The 20,228-nt window shown below is 41.8% G+C and overlaps 1 protein-coding gene across 1 annotated transcript; it reads left to right on the top strand.

The window, feature by feature from the left end:
* The first annotated feature begins 907 nt into the window (after nucleotides 1–907).
* On the top strand, nucleotides 908–3,195 carry LOC115388431 (elastase-1-like). Its single transcript, XM_030091575.1, has 8 exons — nucleotides 908–1,073; nucleotides 1,313–1,404; nucleotides 1,614–1,714; nucleotides 2,056–2,181; nucleotides 2,335–2,471; nucleotides 2,557–2,699; nucleotides 2,798–2,947; nucleotides 3,114–3,195. Exons 1-8 carry the CDS (start codon nucleotides 1,034–1,036, stop codon nucleotides 3,123–3,125), a joined length of 801 nt encoding a protein of 266 aa, XP_029947435.1. The 5' UTR covers nucleotides 908–1,033; the 3' UTR covers nucleotides 3,126–3,195.
* The last annotated feature ends 17,033 nt before the right edge of the window (nucleotides 3,196–20,228 follow it).

Here is a 20,228-nt window from a genome sequence, read left to right as displayed (position 1 = left end):
CATATTTTATATGTATTTGTTTTTTACTCATGTTTTTTAACTCATGTTCAGCTCTTTGATCAACCTTGGTTGTTGTAAAGCGCTATATAAATAAAATTTGATTGATTGATTGATTCATCAGTTTGTTGGTCAGACGCAGTTGGTCCACGTCTTCCCAAGACAAATCTTGGCCAGATTGCAGTTCCGGATCAGCTGTCCTCTACTTGACTGGAAGGCAGAGCTCCCACCTACCAGCTTCCAGTTTGGCCAATCCGGTGGCGACCTGACGGGCCGCTTCCGTTTTGGGGGGTCTCATGAGTGCCCTCGTGAGGTGGGACAGCAGTATTGTACCACCAAGTCATGCCTCCCCCCTGCTGTGGGGGCTTGAGATCAGGCACCATGTTCCCATGTTCTTGCTGCGCAGAGGTTGAGATGGGCGCCATTTTGCGTTTATGAAAGACAACATGGTGGTGGCCTCCTGGTGAGGGAAAGGCGTCTCCTTTGTCCTCCGTTGTCTGAAGGTCAAACCTGCCATGTGGCCTGGTCTGAGGCCTGCTGTGTGAAGCAGGCCGAACAGAAAACATGATCATGGTCATTTCTGAGGTCCCAAAATCACCCCCTTTGTTCCGAAGAGTGGGATTCGGTTCAGTCTTTGGAGCAAAGTATGGGACGAATAATCCATGAGTCCTGTGAAGCATAATGTCGACAAACAGCCCAGAGTTCAAACAGTTTGGCCAAAACAGATATATAATACAGTATTTTCAAAAATAATGATAATCATCTTCTAAATCCTTTAAATCAATGAGACTCCTGGCATTCAGTGATAAAAGTATCAGGGACATTCCTCACTCAGAACTTCATTTTATTGGTCAGAACGGGAGGTGTATTTTACCTGATAACAGTGTGAGACTGACCACAGATGCGTTCTTGGATTTAGTTATGGGGTGGATTTGGAATGGTTACACTTTTCCACATCAGCTGAAGGTCACATTAAGGTATAAAAGAATGGGCGAGGGAATCGTTCCATGCAGAAAGGTTTCGACACACTGCAGACATGCTGAGGTTTCTGTTGTTGACGAGTCTCGCAGCCTTGGGTAAGAAAATAGCAGTGCACATGGTAAAACTATTCATTGTTGATTTGTGTCAGACTCACTTTCTGAAACTATGAGTCACTGTGTTTGTCCCACAGGTTTTGTAGTTTAGTCAACACAAAAGAGATCCAGATGCTCTGCTCTCCATTCATTCTTCTTGAGAGTCTATCCACGGATTGTTTTGAGAGATTTCTCTGTGTACGCATGTAAAATAAATCCCTTTTTTAATGTTTTGTAACCAGTGCTGGCTGAGCACCAGCCCGGGTATCTGGAGGAAATGTCCCAGAGAGTGGTCGGAGGTGAGGTGGCCAGCCCCAACTCCTGGCCCTGGCAGGTAAGAACTCCTTCAACTCAGAGTCGAAACGTAAAGCAACATCTGAATATGGCAAAAAAAAAAAACCTGATGATTTTTTCACTGTTTTTTAGCTTAGAGTTGTCATATATTCACCCTGTCACACATATTCAATCATCATTGAGAGGGACCGAGGACGACATACAGTATTGAGTCAAACCAAAGAGCTTTTGCTTGTGCTGTTTCTCCAGATCTCTCTTCAGTACCTGTCTGGTGGCAGTTACTACCACACCTGTGGAGGAACCCTGATCAGGGCAAACTGGGTTCTGACCGCCGCTCACTGCGTGGACACGTACGATAATGATTAACCACAAACTCAAACATTTTGCTCTTCTCAGGCTGTGTGAAATCTTTTTCATATTGGAACTTTATCTCTGACACTACTGTTTTTACAGCATTTAGTTTATAGTTTATTCCTGTGGTTCTAAATGTCACAGCTCTTGATCTTATTTAAAACTACCACATGCTGAGGGAATCAATTTACTTGATTGGAAAGGGGAGGGATAAAGTCATCAGAAGAAGTCAATCAAAACATAAACAAACAAAAAAAAAAATAAAGTTCATTTGGTGAGAGTTCAGTGATTGGTGGACATGTTCCGTTGATTTATTTTTTCTTTCTTTGACATAATGCAGTTCTAGGACTTGGCGTGTTCTTCTTGGAGAACATGACCTGTACAGCAACAGCGGCAGGGAGCAGACGCTCGGTGTCAGCCAGGTTTACATCCACTCCAACTGGAACCGCAACAGTGTGGCTAATGGGTGAGGATGCTTCATGTATTTGAACAGTTTTCAGTGCAATTTTCTGAGAAAATGTATTCATGGAATTGAAGTGGGGTTTTTTTTGGACTGAATGTGATCATAAAATAGAGATTTTTGGTTATAAAATTTCTTGGCGGGGGTTTTCCTTTCCAGATACGACATTGCCCTTCTCAGGCTGTCTTCTTCAGCTTCTCTGAACTCCTACGTCCAGCTTGGCTCTCTGCCTCCTTCTGGTCAGATTCTGCCCCACAACAACCTCTGCTACATCACCGGATGGGGACGCACCTCCAGTAAGTCAATTCATGCCGATATCTACACCCACACTCACCTTTTGTCAGACTCAATGTAAATTAAACACCCCCTTTTTTAACACAGCTGGTGGAAGCCTCTCCGCTCAGCTCAAGGAGGCTTACCTTCCCCTGGTGGACTACAAGACTTGCTCCAGCTCTGGCTGGTGGGGCAGCACCGTGAAGAATAGCATGGTGTGCGGAGGAGGTGGTGCTGAGTCTGGATGCAATGTGAGTTCTGGCCAACATAAAAAATGATACAGATGATGAAAGTGGCGACGTGAAAAGTTTCAGCCTTTCAAATATCTCTGGTTTCTTTTGTCTCGCAGGGTGACTCTGGCGGTCCTCTGAACTGCCTGTACGGTGGAAAGTACTACGTGCACGGTGTCACCAGCTTTGTGTCTTCATGGGGCTGCAATTATCCCCAGAAGCCTACTGTCTTCACCCGTGTCTCTGCCTACATTGATTGGATTAACTCGGTTCGTACACACTGCATGCATATCTGTGACATATATGAAAGAAAAGTAATTGGAAACTCCTTATTGTCCATAGCGTCTGTTGAATTTTGTTATGCTATCTTTAAACAGCACATAATTCTACCATTGCGGTTGTATGTGATGTTTAATCACTTGTTCTGCTTTCCAGATCATTAACTAAATGAACGGACCATCCATGAAGGAGCTCTGACACAGAGGCCACAGGAAAAGGTCATCATCTGCTGTGCTATCTGACTTTTCTGGTCTCACTTCACCAAAATAAACTTCATTCAGCCTTGAGTGGTCCTACTGTCCTACTCTTTTTAGTAATTACTGAAAGACAAAAAGCATGCTTGTGTTCCTACTGTCATAATTCATGCAGGAAATGAATAAATTTAACTTAAAAAAAAAATCAGATTATATGATGTATATGATGAGGTTCCTATGTACCTCAGTGTTGACACAGAGCAGAACTGCTGGGAGAGTAGTTGTGGGTGGTGGTGACGCAGTGCTGCATCACACATCCTGGCCTTGGATGATAGAGCAGCATCCAATAGGAAGACACAGTCATGCATAGGTTGTATGAATGTTAAGTTCTATTTTCATCCTGCTGGTGCATACGCTAAAAACCTGCCATGCTCTCCACTCACAAAAGACGCAAGGTCAATCAATCAATCAATCAATTTGTTTTTGTATAGCCCAGTATCACAACAACAGTTGCCTCAGAGGGCTTCAAGATGTTACATTGGTTGGTAAAAATAAAAACAGTGAATAAGCATAATGTTAATGTGTCAAATTCACAGTAACGAGACAAAACGAAGCAACCACCACCTTAGACCCTCACATCCGGCAAGAAAAAACTCCAAAAATCCAATGGGAAAAGAAGAAATCTTGTTGAGAACCACAGTATGGAGGAATCCCACTCCCAGGGACGGACAGCTTTGGCAACAGCTAGCATGAGACAATAAGAAGTAAAGCCTAGGACTATGTTGAGTACAGTCCGTTGGACGGTCCAGCACAAGAAGCACGGATCCCAGAAGTAGAACCGAAGCCAGTCCGATGGCACAGCACCGACAGGAGTGTCCTCCCGGTCCGGACGGAGCTTGTTCGTAGGCCCTCGTGATAGTGGAGTCAGCAACTGAAACTCGAGAAGACTCACCCTCGAAGGGGGGGACAACAGGTGAAAAGCAATGAACGGACTAAAGGGAATAACATTCAGACATTAGAGGATAGGGCTCAGTGCACCGTACTTCCCATAGCATTCTAGCTCCTAGGGCAGCTTTGTGGATAGTTTAGTATTTAAACTAGTATTTAGTAAGTTTAGTTTAGTTTAGTTTAGTTTAGTTTAGTTTAGTTTAGTTTAGTTTAGTTTAGTTTAGTTTAGTTTGAAATCCCTGGCTGACCTGATCATAGGCTGCATTGAAGAGAAACGTCTTGAGCCTAACCTTAAATGTGGAGACTGTGTTTGCCTCTTTGACACCACTTGGAAGCTGGTTCCATAAAAACGGTGCCTGATAGCTAAAGGCTCTTCCACCTAATGTCCATTTAGAGACCCTAGGAGTCACCAGTAACCCTGCATTTTGAGAGCGAAGTGTTCTGATTGGTTGATAAGGCATTAAAGCATCTTGGAGATAGGTCGGAGCCATCCCATTTAGGATTTTGTAAGTGAGGAGAAGGATTTTAAATCTAACTCTAAACTCGACAGGAAGCCAGTGCAGAGATTTTAGAACAGGAGTAATGTGTTCGCATCTTCTAGTTCCGGTTAATAATCTGGCGGCCGCATTTTGAACCAGCTGAAAATTTTTGGGCAGGCTGCAAGAAGGGAGTTGTAGTAGTCCAGTCTAGTAGAAACAAATGGATGGATGAGTTTTCTGCATCGCTTCTAGGTAGAATGTTTCTTATTTTAGCTATGTTGCGCAAGTGGAAATGTGCTGTTTTACAAGCCAGATTGATGTGTGCTTTAAGGTCCAACCAAAGTTTGCAGGGATAGTGTTTCTGGTCCATAAAGCTATTCCTCAACATGTCCATCTTTATTTATTACGATTACTAAATTTGGATTATGTAAATATTCAAATGGTCTGGCTGTCGTCAACAGGGACAAAGTGACTCCTCTGCATCAACCAAGGGTTTATTTCACTTATCAGAGAATGAGAGAAGCAGAAACATTCACTCCATTCAGGAGAGTGTGGTGCACTGCAGACATGCTGAAGTTTGTTCTGTTGACGAGTCTCGCAGGAGTGGATGATAAACTGACAGCACACAGGGCTCTGGATAACTCTTCATCATTGATCTCTGTCTGTCTGCTTTACTTCCTCACATTCTATCAGCTGTTTTATCTGTCAGCCAGTCAGTCACTCATACTTACAGGAGATCCACATAATCCACTGTCCTTTGCATTAATCCTGTGCAGTTTATTTGCCTCTCCTCTCTTTGTGGGGAAAACTGAGAATACTCAAAGAACAAAATCCTGCTATGGAGGATCATTGGACATGAAAGTATGAGATGCAGGTAATGTTAAGTCAGCACTTAGTGCTGCGTTTCAAGAAATGGCATAAAATAAGGTGCAAACAACATAAGCATATTCCATTTATAAAATTACAATTGAGTTTTATGTGAATTTGAACGGAAACTTCAATCGTGGCTTTGAGAATTGAAGGGGAGTTTTCCCTGTGCTGTTTTGAGGTAAATTCTTGTACACTCTGAAAACATGAATTTACAGTTAAATGGAAACTTGAAATTGTCTTTTTATGTGAACATGAGACAACGTTTCTGTTCTGTGATCAATGACTTCACCCATAGTCGGCTCGGATTGGCTTCAGTCACCTGTACTTGTCAGGCTAAAGCAGTTAGATGGATGAATAAATGGAGAGTGTGGGTTGTATTTATCCTGTTCAAAGACTAACTTTTCACTGTCTTTTCAGTGGTTGGCTTCCAATTTAGAAAATAAGCTTTGGACATGGCTGTGTAGTTCTAATTACTGACTGTTGGGTTTTACGATTGGTAATTGGGGATAAATTACTAAAGTATTGATTACCGGGAGTAATTGATTACTTTAAGTAATTTAGTTACTTATTAATTTGAGTAAATTGTTATTTACCAATTCATAACTGCAGGTCATTAACTGTGAATCACCACTGACAATCAATTATGGCATAATTAACTGTTTAAAGTGAAGCACCAAGTAATTTAACCCAACTTCAATTATTGTTTGTCAGAACAAACTGTTATTTATTTATTAATAATGTCAAATAATCAGCTATTTGGGAATGAGTAGATCACAGAGTGATTTAACCATTAAATCATTGATTAACAAGGTGATAATAATTAATCAATAATGCCAGAAATGACCAATTACTAGAAATGGGTAAATTACAGAAAATGAGCTGAGAGAAGTTGTGAATTACACATCAAATAAACCTGTCGGTTATTTAATCGATAATTCCGGGGCACCACCCCATTAGGGGAAAATTAATTACCAATGTTCAGTCTCAAAAATGAAAACGTAATTTAGGCTGGTTGTTATTCTTTGGATAAACAGCTGTTAAATGATCAGAGAAGCGTGAAATCAAGCGCAGACTGTTAAAACCATCAACATTGTCACAAAACAACCAAAAACCACAATGAATCGTCCAGTTCAGTGAATGAGTATTGATTAAAAATGTCTATTCCTAATGAACACATCTAATAACAAATCTGAACAGATTCAAAGCATGCAAACAGTGTGTGTGTGAGTGTGTGTGTCTCTGCGTGTGTATGAGTGTGATTGTGTGTCTGGAGACGCAGGAGGGAGGACGAGTTTCACCCCTTCTAGAGTACCACCCCACGGGGATGTGTGTGTGTGTGTGTGTGTGTGTGTGTGTGTGTGTGTGTGTGTGTGTGTGTGTGTGTGTGTGTGAGCGTGCGTGTGTGTGTGTACCATTGGTGTGACTGAGCAGTGAGTGTGTGTGGACGTGTGTATGTCCGTCAATAGAGAGGAGGGGTGTGTCTCTCGACACCCCCTTGGTCGACGGGTCTGTTTTACCCAGAGGGGAGGTGGGGCAAAGAGAGGGGTCGTGCTAGATTGGGACACAGGGGAAGAGCGAGGAGGAGCATGGGTCAGCCCGGTTCTAACTCCCTCAGAGAGGGAGGGGGAGGCGAGCAAGGCGTGGGCACGGCATGGACGCATGCGGGGATTCAACTGACAACTGATGCGCTTCGCTCTGAAATGTCGCGTTGGATGTCAATGTGAAGCAGGCAGAAGGAGGTTGCAGCTTCAATCTCATACATGAACAGCTGCCTGTGTGTCCAGCAGACCTGAGGTGGAAAAACCTTCCAACTTGGCCAATCCGGTGGCGACCCGGCAGGCCGTTTCTGTTTTAGAGGGTCTCATGAGCACCCTCGTGAGGTGGGACGGCAGTATTGCACTGCCAAGTAATGCCTCCCCCCTGCTGTGGGGGCTTGAGATCAGGCACCATGTTCCCATGTTCTTGCTGCGCAGAGGTTGAGATGGGCGCCATTTTGCATTTGTGAAAGACAACATGGTGGTAGCCTCCTGGTGAGGGAAAGGCATCTCCTTTGTCCTCCGTTGTCTGAGGGTCAAACCTGCCATGTGGCCTGGTCTGCGGCCTGCTGTTTGAAGCAGGCCGAACAGAAAACATGATCATGGTCATTTCTGAGGTCCCAACATCCCCCCCCTTTGTTCCGAAGAGTGGGAATCGGTTCACAGTCTTTGGAGCAACGTACGGGACGAATAATCCACAGGTCCTGTGAAGCATAATGTCGATAAACAGCCCAGAGTTCAAACAATACACTGACAACTGCTGTGTATGTGTGTGTGGATCTAAATGTATATTTGTGTTATCTGTCCCCCTTGGTATTTTATCCAATCATTATTATTTCTCTCTCAAAAACCTTGTCAGATCTTGTGAATGTCTATCTCTCAGGGATCATTTATCATGGGACACCCTTGCTAATTTCTAGTTTTACCCTACTGATGATGTGTTGTTGCAGTAGTAATCCTGCTCAGTAGGATTACTATTGCAACAACACCTTTTAAAAACACATTTTTCTTTGAAACTAATTGTACTCCAGATATCTCCGCTCTTGTGGTTTGGGATGCGTTTAAGGCCTAATTAATAGTGCAAATTATAGCGTTCACCGCAAATGAAAAGAGACAGTCTCAGAGAGATCAACAAGAGCTGATATCTAAGATACAAGAGATAGACTAACAATATGCACTGAACTAAACTCCCGAACTCTATAACAAACTACTTGAACTGAAAACTAAGTTTGACTTTTCAACAACCTACCAAATAGAAAGCCTCTTGTTAAAAGTAAAAGCAAATGCTATGAACACTGAAAAAACTGGCAAATTGTTAGCCAATCAACTAAAAGGAATAAGAGCTAAAGAACTCATTACAAATATTCACACAGAAAACGGGGATACTACTCGAGATCTCACAATGATAAATAACACCTTTAGAAGTTTCTACTCCCAACTGTATACCTCACAGTTCAATGGTGACAGTAATGGTGACAGTGATGCTATCAATACCTTTCTCAAAAAATTCCCAGTTCCCAATTCCCAGAAATACCCTTCCCAGAAAATTGAGGCTCCCCTGACTCAGGCAGAGATTTCTTTGACCATATTATCGATGCAGTCTGGGAAATCCCCTGGTCCGGATGGCTTTCCATCTGAATTTTTTAAGAAATTCTCATCCCTTCTCTCTCCACAACTTGCAACTGTTATCTCAGAATCTCTTAGGCAAGGCTCACTTCCTCAGTCAATGAACGAGGCGCGTATAACTCTTATAGCCAAAAAAGGTAAAGATCTCACATAATGTGCCTCTTACAGACCAATCTCTCTGTTGAATACAGGCACTAAAGTCCTTGCCAAGGCGCTCGAACAGAGGCTGGAAGACGCGTTCCTTTGGTATTAGCGCAAGACCAAAAGGGCTTTGTGAGGAACCGACACTCCTTTAATGTCCGACACCTATTTGGCATAATGTACTCGACTTCCAACAACGTCCCTGAATGTATTGTGTCATCAGATGTCGAAAAGGCGTTCGATCATGTGGAATGGGAATACTTATTTACAGTCCTTGAAACATTTGGTTTAGGTCCACAACTCATAGCTCCGATCAAATTACTGTACACCTCTCCCATCACAAAAGCCCAAACAAATAGCACACTGTCTCAACCCTTTATGCTTGGTCGCAGAACCCGCCAGTGCTGCCCATGAGTCCAATTCTTTTTGACCTAGCAATTGAACCACTCGCAATTGCTCTCAGGAACTGCCAGGAGCTCTCTGGCATTTGGAGAGGAGGTATGGATCATAGAGTGTCTCTGTATGCAGATGACCTACTGTTATATATTTTAGACCCAAATACCTCCCTTCCAGCTGCTCTTTCCTTACTGGAGCAATTTCGCTCTATATATGGCTACAAGATCAACATGCATAAGAGTAAACTTCTCCCACTTAACAAAGATTCGCTTAATCTAGATTACAGTGGTATTCCATTTCAAATTCAAGACGAACAATTCACCTATGGAAGTGGTTGTTACTCTATGTTTTAAAACCTTTTTAAAGAAAACTCCATTGCCCTGATGAACCAATTTAAAATATCATTATCACAGTGGTCCCTTCTCACCTTAACGTCCGCTGGTCGAATCAACTCCATAAAAAGGAATATACTCCCAAAATTTATATATTTGTTTCATTGTGTTCCAATACTTATTACGAAATCATTCTTCACTTTACTAGATTCAGCTGTGTCCTCATACTTATGGCAGGGTAAGAGACCTTGAATCAGCAAAGCCGCAGAGACCTACAAAAGATGGCAGTATGGGGCTACCAGATTTCCGCCGTTACTACTGGGCCACCAACATTCGGTGTATTGCATTTTGGAATCGCTTTTACCTCCAACCCAATGGTCCCGACTGAACATCTCTGGAATTAAATTCATGCCACGATCTCTCCCAACCCACGCTCTTTGGTGCACCGCTTGACTGTACACTACTGACATCACTAAATAATCCAGTGGTACACCATTTCCTTCGGGTGTTGATCCAGTTTAGAGCCTTTGGTTAGCCTTTGGGTAGCAAGCTCTTTCCTTTCTGAGTCCAATTGCCTCCAACCATCTTTTTACTCCCTCTCACTCTGATTCAATTTTACGCAGAGATTTAATGAGAAGGGCTTTAAATCGTTTGTGAGCATGTTTCAGGATGGCCATTTTGTTTCCTTTAGTCAACTGAACAAAAAATACAATCTTCCCAAAACACACTTCTTTCAGTATTTGCAGGTGAGACAGTATGTTCGCACAAACTTGCCTACTTTCCCCTCAACACCTATTGCCAACCCTATCGACACCTTTCTATCTTTTGACCCACTCTCTAGGGGCGCTCTGTCCAAGCTCTATAGTATTATTACAATGCAGAAACACCCACAGCTTCAAAGGATTAGGGTGGCCTGGGAACAGGGCCGAGGACACATTCCTGATAACCAATGGGATTCTATTCTCTCATCAATACATACATTTTTCATCTGTGCTAGACTCTGCTTGCTCCAGTTCAAGGTGGTTCACAGAGCTCACACGTCCAAGACCAAACTATCTAACATTAATCCTGATATATCTCCCATCTGTGACAAATACAATCAGGGTGATGCCACCCTATTACATATGTATTGGCTATGTCCGAAATTGCAAATATTTTGGCATGATGTATTTCATGCTCTATCTATGAGACTAAAGAAGAATTTAACCCTCTTGCTCTGCTCGGTGCTGCTGGTGCAGATAAGCCTCATCTGACGCCATCAGAACACCATATGGTTGCTTTTGCCTTGCTCTTGGCCAGACTTGCGATTCTACTGAGGTGGAAGGGTGCTGCCCTGCCCACGCTTAACCAGTGGCGTCAGGATGTCATGTCCCGTCTCACACTTGAGATGCTGCATTCTTCTGTGAATGGCTCGAGGAGGGGGTTCTATGAGACATGTGAACCTTTTCTAACGTACTTTTTATAGTATCAAGGCAAATCCATAATTGGATTAACTGACCCTTGACATGAAGTGCCGTTTGACTCTGTGTAGTGCATGGTAATATACGCTTCTATGTAATGTGCCTTATCTATCTGTTGTTAGCTTTTTATATACCACTGGGTGTGGGAGGGTTGGGAAGGGCTGTCACACATAGGTTTTTCACATGAGTACATTATCTGTGAAAATATTGGAGGTTACTCTGCAACCCTGCCCTCTATTTATTTTCTTAATTGTTATTTATTTATTTATTTATTTAATTAATGTATATGTGTATGTATGCAAATATTTATTTATTTATTTTTACTTTGCTAATTTATATACATTTTATTCTTAATAGCATTTATTCACTTTTTTTGTTTTTTTTTCTCTTTCATTTTGAGTTCTGTCATTGTGTTGATGTGTGTTTTTCAATGATAAAAGACCAACAAAAATATTTGAAAATAAAAATAAGGATAAATATTATCTTCTAAATCCTTCAAATCAATGAGACTCCTGGCAATTAGTGATAAAAGTATCAGGGACATTTGTCACTCCGAACCTCATTTCATTGGTCAGAACAGGAGGTGTGTTTTACCTGATAAGACTGTGTGTGACTGACCACAGGTGCATTCTTGGATTTAGTTTTGGGGTGGATGTTGGAATAGTTACACTTTTCCACATCAGCTGAAGGTCACATTAAGGTATAAACGAATGGGCGAGGGAATCGTTCCATGCAGAAAGGTTTCGACACACTGCAGACATGCTCAGGTTTCTGTTGTTGACGAGTCTTGCAGCCTTGGGTAAGAAAATGGCAGTACACATGGTAAAACTATTCATTGTTGATTTGTGTCAGACTCACTTTCTGAAACTATGAGTCACTGTTTGTCCCACAGGTTTTGTAGTTTAGTCAACAAAAAAGAAATACAGCTACTCCGCTCTCCTTACATTCTTCTTGATAGTCAATCCACAGATTGTTTTGAGAGATTTCTCTGTGTACGTGTTGCAGGTATCGGGCCGGTACGATCACCACTAACAGTTTATATTTATTTTGTGGGGGAGGATCGGTGACTGGACATGCAACTGTAAATAAAATAAAGAAAGGAGACAGAGACTATAGTTGTGTTGCCTTAGCTCTCTGCTTCTGCCGAGTAACTTTACTCTTTTCACAATAAAGTTTGCACTTCACATTTTAACTTTACATCATCTTCACCTCCTGGCTTCATTGACAACGTTTTCCTTAATCCATGTTCTTCTTTCACTTTACTTAAATCCGTTGTAATACACCAGTATTTCCTTTTAGTTTTCACTAATACATTTCTGTCATAAAACATTTTAAGCAGTAGAACAGCACAGGTCACACTTTTTCTTCTCTTTACAAAACATACAAATACACAGCAAGCCAATACTACGTTCAAGGGACGGACTCACATTCCTAAACAATAGCCGTTACGTTAGCATAACGTTAGCGCGACGGCTAACTTCTAACCGTCACCTTCTAAATACATAACACCTGACGCTCGCACAAACTACGGGACAAATACACTTATATACAGCCAAAACGTATGTGTTGTGATGGTTGGTGAAACAATACTAACCTGTAAATAAAATAAAGAAAGGAGACAGAGACTATAGTTGTGTTGCCTTAGCTCTCTGCTTCTGCCGAGTAACAGGAAGCAGGAGACGCAGCACCCTAAAGCCGTCTCACAGCGGGGGCTGCCCCCTAGTGGTGATAGACGATATTACATTGTTCCTGTCCAAGCATCGACTACTATAACTTTTACTTATTAACAATTCATTCAGAAAGTTTTTAGAATTTAATCAGGGCTACCGAACAAAAATTTAGAATAATGATCCAAATTACAAAAAATGTGTTTGTGTACTGCATGCATGTAAAATCACAAAATAACAACAAATGTGGTTGCACACTCGTGTGCACCACACTCTCCCCAACAACAGTTTCTATTTATTTTGTGGGGGAGGATCGGTGACTGGACATGCAACTGTAAATAAAATAAAGAAAGGAGACAGAGACTATAGTTGTGTTGCCTTAGCTCTCTGCTTCTGCCGAGTAACTTTACTCTTTTCACAATAAAGTTTGCACTTCACATTTTAACTTTACATCATCTTCACCTCCTGGCTTCATTGACAACGTTTTCCTTAATCCATGTTCTTCTTTCACTTTACTTAAATCCGTTGTAATACACCAGTATTTCCTTTTAGTTTTCACTAATACATTTCTGTCATAAAACATTTTAAGCAGTAGAACAGCACAGGTCACACTTTTTCTTCTCTTTACAAAACATACAAATACACAGCAAGCCAATACTACGTTCAAGGGACGGACTCACATTCCTAAACAATAGCCGTTACGTTAGCATAACGTTAGCGCGACGGCTAACTTCTAACCGTCACCTTCTAAATACATAACACCTGACGCTCGCACAAACTACGGGACAAATACACTTATATACAGCCAAAACGTATGTGTTGTGATGGTTGGTGAAACAATACTAACCTGTAAATAAAATAAAGAAAGGAGACAGAGACTATAGTTGTGTTGCCTTAGCTCTCTGCTTCTGCCGAGTAACAGGAAGCAGGAGACGCAGCACCCTAAAGCCGTCTCACAGCGGGGGCTGCCCCCTAGTGGTGATAGACGATATTACATTGTTCCTGTCCAAGCATCGACTACTATAACTTTTACTTATTAACAATTCATTCAGAAAGTTTTTAGAATTTAATCAGGGCTACCGAACAAAAATTTAGAATAATGATCCAAATTACAAAAAATGTGTTTGTGTACTGCATGCATGTAAAATCACAAAATAACAACAAATGTGGTTGCACACTCGTGTGCACCACATACGCATGTCAAATAAATCCCTTTTTTTAATGTTTTGTAACCAGTGCTGGCTAAGCCCCAGCCCAGGTATCTGGAGGAAATGTCCCAGAGAGTGATCGGAGGTGAGGTGGCCAGCCCCAACTCCTGGCCCTGGCAGGTAAGAACTCCTTTAGCTCAGAGTTGAAACGTAAAGCAACATCTGAATATGGCCAAAGGAGAACTGATGATGTTTTCACGGTTTTATAGCTTTTTCAAACCACTCCAGTTTTCATATATTTATCCTGTCGCGAATATTCAATCATCATTGAGAGGGACTGAGGACTCAGAGTCGTGCCCAGGGATATGACATACAGCATTGTGTCAAACCAAAGAGCTTTTGCTTGTGCTGTTTCTCCAGGTCTCTCTTCAGTTCGTGTCTGATGGCAGTTACTACCTCACCTGTGGAGGAACCCTGATCAGGGCAAACTGGGTTCTGACCGCCGCTCACTGCGTGGATACGTACGATAATGATTAACCACAAACTCAAACATTTTGCTCTTCTCAGGCTGTGTGAAATCTTTTTCATATTTGAATTTTATCTCTGACACTACTGTTTTTGCAGCATTTAGTTTATAGTTTATTCCTGTGGTTCTAAATGTCACAGCTCTTGATCTTGTTTAAAACTGCCACATGCTGAGGGAATCAATTTACTTGATTGGAAAGGGGAGGGATAAAGTCATCAGAAGAAGTCAATCAAAACATAAACAAACTAGAATTTGGCACTCAGAGAGCGCAGACCTCCGCCACAGCTCAAATCAGTCACCAACAACAATAAGAACACCATATATAATCACACAACATTGTGATCGGGGGTGTGATCAGAGCGGAGCGCTGCAGCGTGCGGTGCCTCTCTCTGTCGCCCTGTCTCCCTCTCTCCCTGTGTATGTGTGTGAGTGTGTGTTTGTGTGTGTGTGTGTGTGTGTGTGTTTATCTGAAAAGGAAAACTGAAAAGCAACATAATTTATGTTATTTTACTTCATTTTAATTTGAAAATTGACCGGATTCTCTCGTATTTTCCGTTCCCGACTTCCTGTGTAGTGCGATCTGCTCTGTCCAGCTTTACAACTGGCGGTGCACGGCGCGCGCAGCTCGCGGAGAAAACAGAGAGGAGCGGGGTGGCTGCGCTCCACGGCACGAGCCGCTACGCATGCGGCGCTGTCCCGCGCCTCTTGTATGAACCGTCAAATAGGTTAACAGGGGCGCCGATCTGACAGTCGGTGCGCGGTGCTTCCCACTTCCGCGTCAGAAGCGGCGCGTCCTGTGTGAACCAGGCGTTTGTCCCCCCCTGTCGGCAGGCCTGCCCAACCATGTGAAAGACTCCCTATTTCTCAATGATAAAGAATCCTTTAAAAAAGTCCTCGATCCAGACAGTGATCCGGATCATCACCAAAATTTAATGGATTCTAAGTTAGCCCAAGACCCACCTTTCCACAAAGTTTCATTGCAATCCGTCCATTACTTTTTCCGTAATCTTGCTAACAATCCAACAAACCAACAAACCGATATGATTGCATAATCTCCTGGCGGAGGTAACAAACAAAAAATACAGTTGATTTGGTGAGAGTTCGGTGATTGTTGGACATGTTCGGTTGATTTATTTTTTCTTTCTTTGACATGATGCAGTTCTAGGACTTGGCGTGTTCTTCTTGGAGAACATGACCTGTTCAGCAATAGCGGCAGGGAGCAGGAGCTCGATGTCAGCCAGGTTTTCATCCACTCCAACTGGAACAGCGACAGTTTGGATAGTGGGTGAGGACGCTTCATGTATTTGAATAGTTTTCAGTGCAAATTTCTGAGAAAACATATTCATGAAATTGAACTTGTGCTGTTTTTTGGTTTTTTTTGGACTGAATGTGATCATAAAATAGAGATTTTTGGTTATAAAATTTCTTGGTGGGGGTTTTCCTTTCCAGATACGACATTGCCCTTCTCAAGCTGTCTTCTTCAGCTACTCTGAACTCCTACGTCCAGCTTGGCTCTCTGCCTCCTTCTGGTCAGATTCTGCCCAACAACAACCTCTGCTACATCACCGGATGGGGACTTACCTCCAGTAAGTCAATTCTTGCCGATATCTACACCCACACTCATCTTTTGTCAGGCTCAGTGTAAATTAAACACACCTTTTTTTTCAAACAGCTGGTGGAAGCATCTCCGCTCAGCTCAAGCAGGCTTACCTTCCCCTGGTGGACTACAAGACTTGCTCCAGCTCTGGCTGGTGGGGCAGCACCGTGAAGAACACCATGGTGTGCGGAGGAGGTGGTGCTGAGTCTGGATGCAATGTGAGTTCTGGCCAACATAAAAAATGATACAGATGATGAAAGTGGCGACGTGAAAAGTTTCAGCCTTTCAAAATTCTCTGGTTTCTTTTGTCTCGCAGGGTGACTCTGGCGGTCCTCTGAACTGCCTGTACAATGGAAAGTACTACGTGCACGGTATTGCCAGCTTTGTGTCTTCATGGGGCTGCAATTATCCCCAGAAGCCTACTGTCTTCACCCGTGTCTCTGCCTACATTGACTGGATTAACTCGGTTTGTACACACTACACGCATATCTGTGACATATATGAAAGAAAAGTCATCGGAAACTCCATATTTTCCAGGGTGGCTGTTGAATTTATTATGTTGTCCTTACAGCACATAATTGTAGCATTGTGGTTGCATGTGATGTTTAATCACTTGTTCTGCTTCCCAGATCATTAACTAAATGAACGGACCATCCATGAAGGAGCTCAGACACAGAGGCCACAGGAAAAGGTCATCATCTGCTGTGCCAGCTGACTTTTCTGGTCTCACTTCACCAAAATAAGCTTCATTCAGCCTTCAGTGGTCCTACTATTCCTATGGTTCCTACTGTCATAATTCGAGCAGGAAATTGCATTTACCTTTTAAGAAAATTATATTATATGATGTATAAGACGAGTTTCCTATGTACCTCAGTGTTGACAAAGAGAGCAGAGCTGCAGGAGGAGTTGTGGGTGGTGACGCAGTGCTGCATCACACATCCTGGCCGTGGATGATGCAGCATCCAATAGGAAGACACAGTCATGCATAGGTTGTATGAATGCTAAGTTCTATTTTCATCCTGCAGGTGCATACGCTAAAAACCTGCCACGCTCTCCACTCACAAATGACCCAAGGTCCAACCAAAGTTTGCCGGTAGAGTGTTTCTGGTCCATATAGCTATTCCGCAACAACATGTCCAGCTTTATTTATTATTATTACTAAATTTGGATTAAGTCAATATTCACACGGTCTCTCTACCGTCAACAGGGATAAAGTGACTTGTCTGTATCAACCAAAGGTTTATTTCACTTATCAGAGAATGAGAGAAGCAGAAACATTCACTCCATTCAGAAGAGTGTGGTGCACTGCAGACATGCTGAAGTTTGTTCTGTTGACGAGTCTCGCAGGAGTGGATGATAAACTGACAGCACCAGGGCTCTGGATAACTCTTCATTATTGATCTCTGTCTGTCTGCTTTGCTTCCTCACATTCTATCAGCTGTTTTATCTGTCAGCCAGTCAGTCACTCATACTTACAGGAGATCCACATAATCCACTGTCCTTTGCATTAATCCTGTGCAGTTTATTTGCCTCTCCTCTCTTTGTGGGGAAAGCCAAGAGTTCCTAATGAACAAAATTCTGCTGTGGAGGATCGTTGGACATGAGAGTATGAGATGCAAGTAACATTAAGTCAGGACTTAATACTTACATACTTACTTACGTTTCAAGAAATGCCATCAAATATGTTGCAAATACAAAACGAGCATATTCAATTCAGAAAATTACAACAGAATTTTATATGAATTTGAACGGAAACTCACCACATTGAGATGTAGAGATTAAGTACTACTGCCTCACTGTGATAATGTTGATGGTTTCATCTGGGCTTTCAGCATTTATGAAGAGTTTTCACTGTGCTGTTTTGAGGTAGCTCCTTGTACAATCTAAAAACATGAATTTACAGTTGATTGGGAACTTGAAATTTTTATGTGTGAACATGAGACAGCATTTCTGTTCTGTGCCTTCACCCATCGCCAGCTCGGATTGGCTCCAGTCACCTGTACTTGTAAGATGGCTAAAGCAGTACGATGAATGGATGAATAGAGAGTGTGGGTTGTACTTATCCTGATAGACAACTAACTTTTCAGTGTCCTCTTCAAATTCCTGATAAATGACAAGATCCAAGTAACGTTGTGATTGAATTCACTGTGATAGCAACATGTTGTCAGACAATTTGACAAACTGATAAAGTTTCACACAGTAGGTGTGTTTCTAACTGCTGTTAGACTTGAACTGAAAGTCTGTCACTTCACAGCTCGACTGCAAGAAATGGAAAATATGATACATGGTGTTTTCAAACTTTAGACACAGGACACATGAATGGTAGGCATAAACACATTTAACATTGAAAAAAATTTGCTCTGCGGCTGCCGGCGGAGCTGGACGTTCAGTCCAGTAAAACAGAGAGCAGCGCAGCAGGGAGTATTGTGGGTGCCACCGCAGTGCCTCATCACACCTCCTGGTCTTGAATGCATCACCCAGCAAGACACCGTCATGAAGAGAAGATCATAGGAGTGCAACATGCCTTTGTTGCCCTGCAGGGAGAAGGCAAACACACACAAAATGCAGTTTGACATCCACTGGATAATCTTTAGGATTGCTTCTATTGTTCAAGTGAACGAGACTCTTTACACATATTTCAACTTTCTTTCTTTGAACGTTTCTTTTTCACTAGTACATTTAAAACTGTGCCCTCTTTGTCATAGATGCATAACAATGCCACACGGCTTCTCTCAGCAGTTGTTATTGGCTTAATTGAACATTTGGTACTCCCAGCTTGGTGTTGTTAATATAATTAACAAATTCTGATGAACATTCAGGTCTTTTTGTTGAACATGTTTCTTTCTCTGAAGTTGAGACAGTCTAATAAAATTTCAAATGAAAATGATCATTATGTTATGTTCTGCTCTGACAATCTTTAATTGATGCCAACACAATCGGCACAAATTTTGACTATGGGCCTTAAAATGCAAAACAACACACACTGTCTTTTTAGTGTCTTTGTTTCATGAATATGGACTATCAGTGTTTTCCAGATCTTGTAGAAATACTGGGAGGCATATACAGAAATAAATGAATGTACAACAAAATGCTGCATTGTATTGCTTTTTTTTTTTTTTGTACCACATTTATAACAAATTTAGAAGCTTTTGCAATTCTCTGGGTTTCTCTGAAAGTGATGTCAGCTGGTGACAATTCGTTAATTTAATCTTTGATGAAGTTGTTAAGCTGGATATTGTGATTGGTGTTGATTTTGTAGCATTAATGAAGCTTCAAGTTTTCCTCAATGAAAATTCATTGTCACTTCTGTTTTAACACTAATGTGTTTTTCGGTTGGTTCACCTAATTGATGCGTTTAATTTTAAATGATTAAGACATATGAGACACTGTGGTTGATTACTTTCACTGCTCGCATAAAAGTAGTGTAAGCTGCAGTATGCATCTGAAAATAATATTAAGAGCAGATCTGAGCCAACCTTCTTCAAGTATCCAGTGAGGGACTGTTGTCAGATACTTGTTTATGCTACAAATGTTGAAATTATTCAATCATAGTCAGCTGGGGTCAGCTGGAGGCTTGAACCCCAATTAGAAAACAATGGTATTGAAGATAGATGGCAAAAGCTTATTTATTCATTTATTTATTTTCATTTTGAAACCGTGAGGCATGATGGCAAAAAAGGCCTGAAGCACTTCTTCCTTGGTTCCTAATCATCAACCTGCTCCTGGTTTTATCAGACCTCTTAAAAGTTTCCATTGAACATCTCATTCAAGGCAGCATGTGAGAATTGTCAGCACTCAGCATCTTACTTCTCTGACAGAAATAGGACAAATACACAGACAACCAGACTGAGGGGGTGTACCAGGGACCCAAAAAAAATTCTTTTTGCTTTTTGACATGATGCATTATGTTCTGATACTCAGTCCTGACAGCAAGCCGCTCCAAGAAACATGTTGACATTCTGTTTGCAGCTGAGTGTCCTTTGGCTGTCCTTTTCTATCTTTTCTGTAATTTTCAAAACGAAGCTTTCTTTCCTTTCTGATCCCTTTAGAATTTTGTTATCTAAAAATGCTCTTAATTGGTTGAATGTTGACATGGTTGGTCTATCTCTTTCTGTTTCTCTCTGTATCATTCTGTTTTTGGTAGCTTTTTTTTTTTTTTTTCATTTTGACAGGTTCATGCTGCACTGAACACTCAATCCCAAGCAGAGACTAGACTCATGATAAGTGTCTACCTGGTGGGAACCGAGCACATGTTGCAGTTGGAGGAGGGTGATAACGGCAGTAGCACTTCACAGTCTGCCAGACTGACGATATCCTACTCACTCTGTACATTTCCAGTGTTTTTGCAAGGT

Source organism: Salarias fasciatus, chromosome 5 (genome assembly GCF_902148845.1).
Source record: "Salarias fasciatus chromosome 5, fSalaFa1.1, whole genome shotgun sequence".
Classification (NCBI taxonomy): domain Eukaryota; kingdom Metazoa; phylum Chordata; class Actinopteri; order Blenniiformes; family Blenniidae; genus Salarias; species Salarias fasciatus.
The sequence above is the reverse complement of the archived record's forward strand: the minus strand, read 5'-3'. Positions and strand labels throughout refer to the sequence as shown.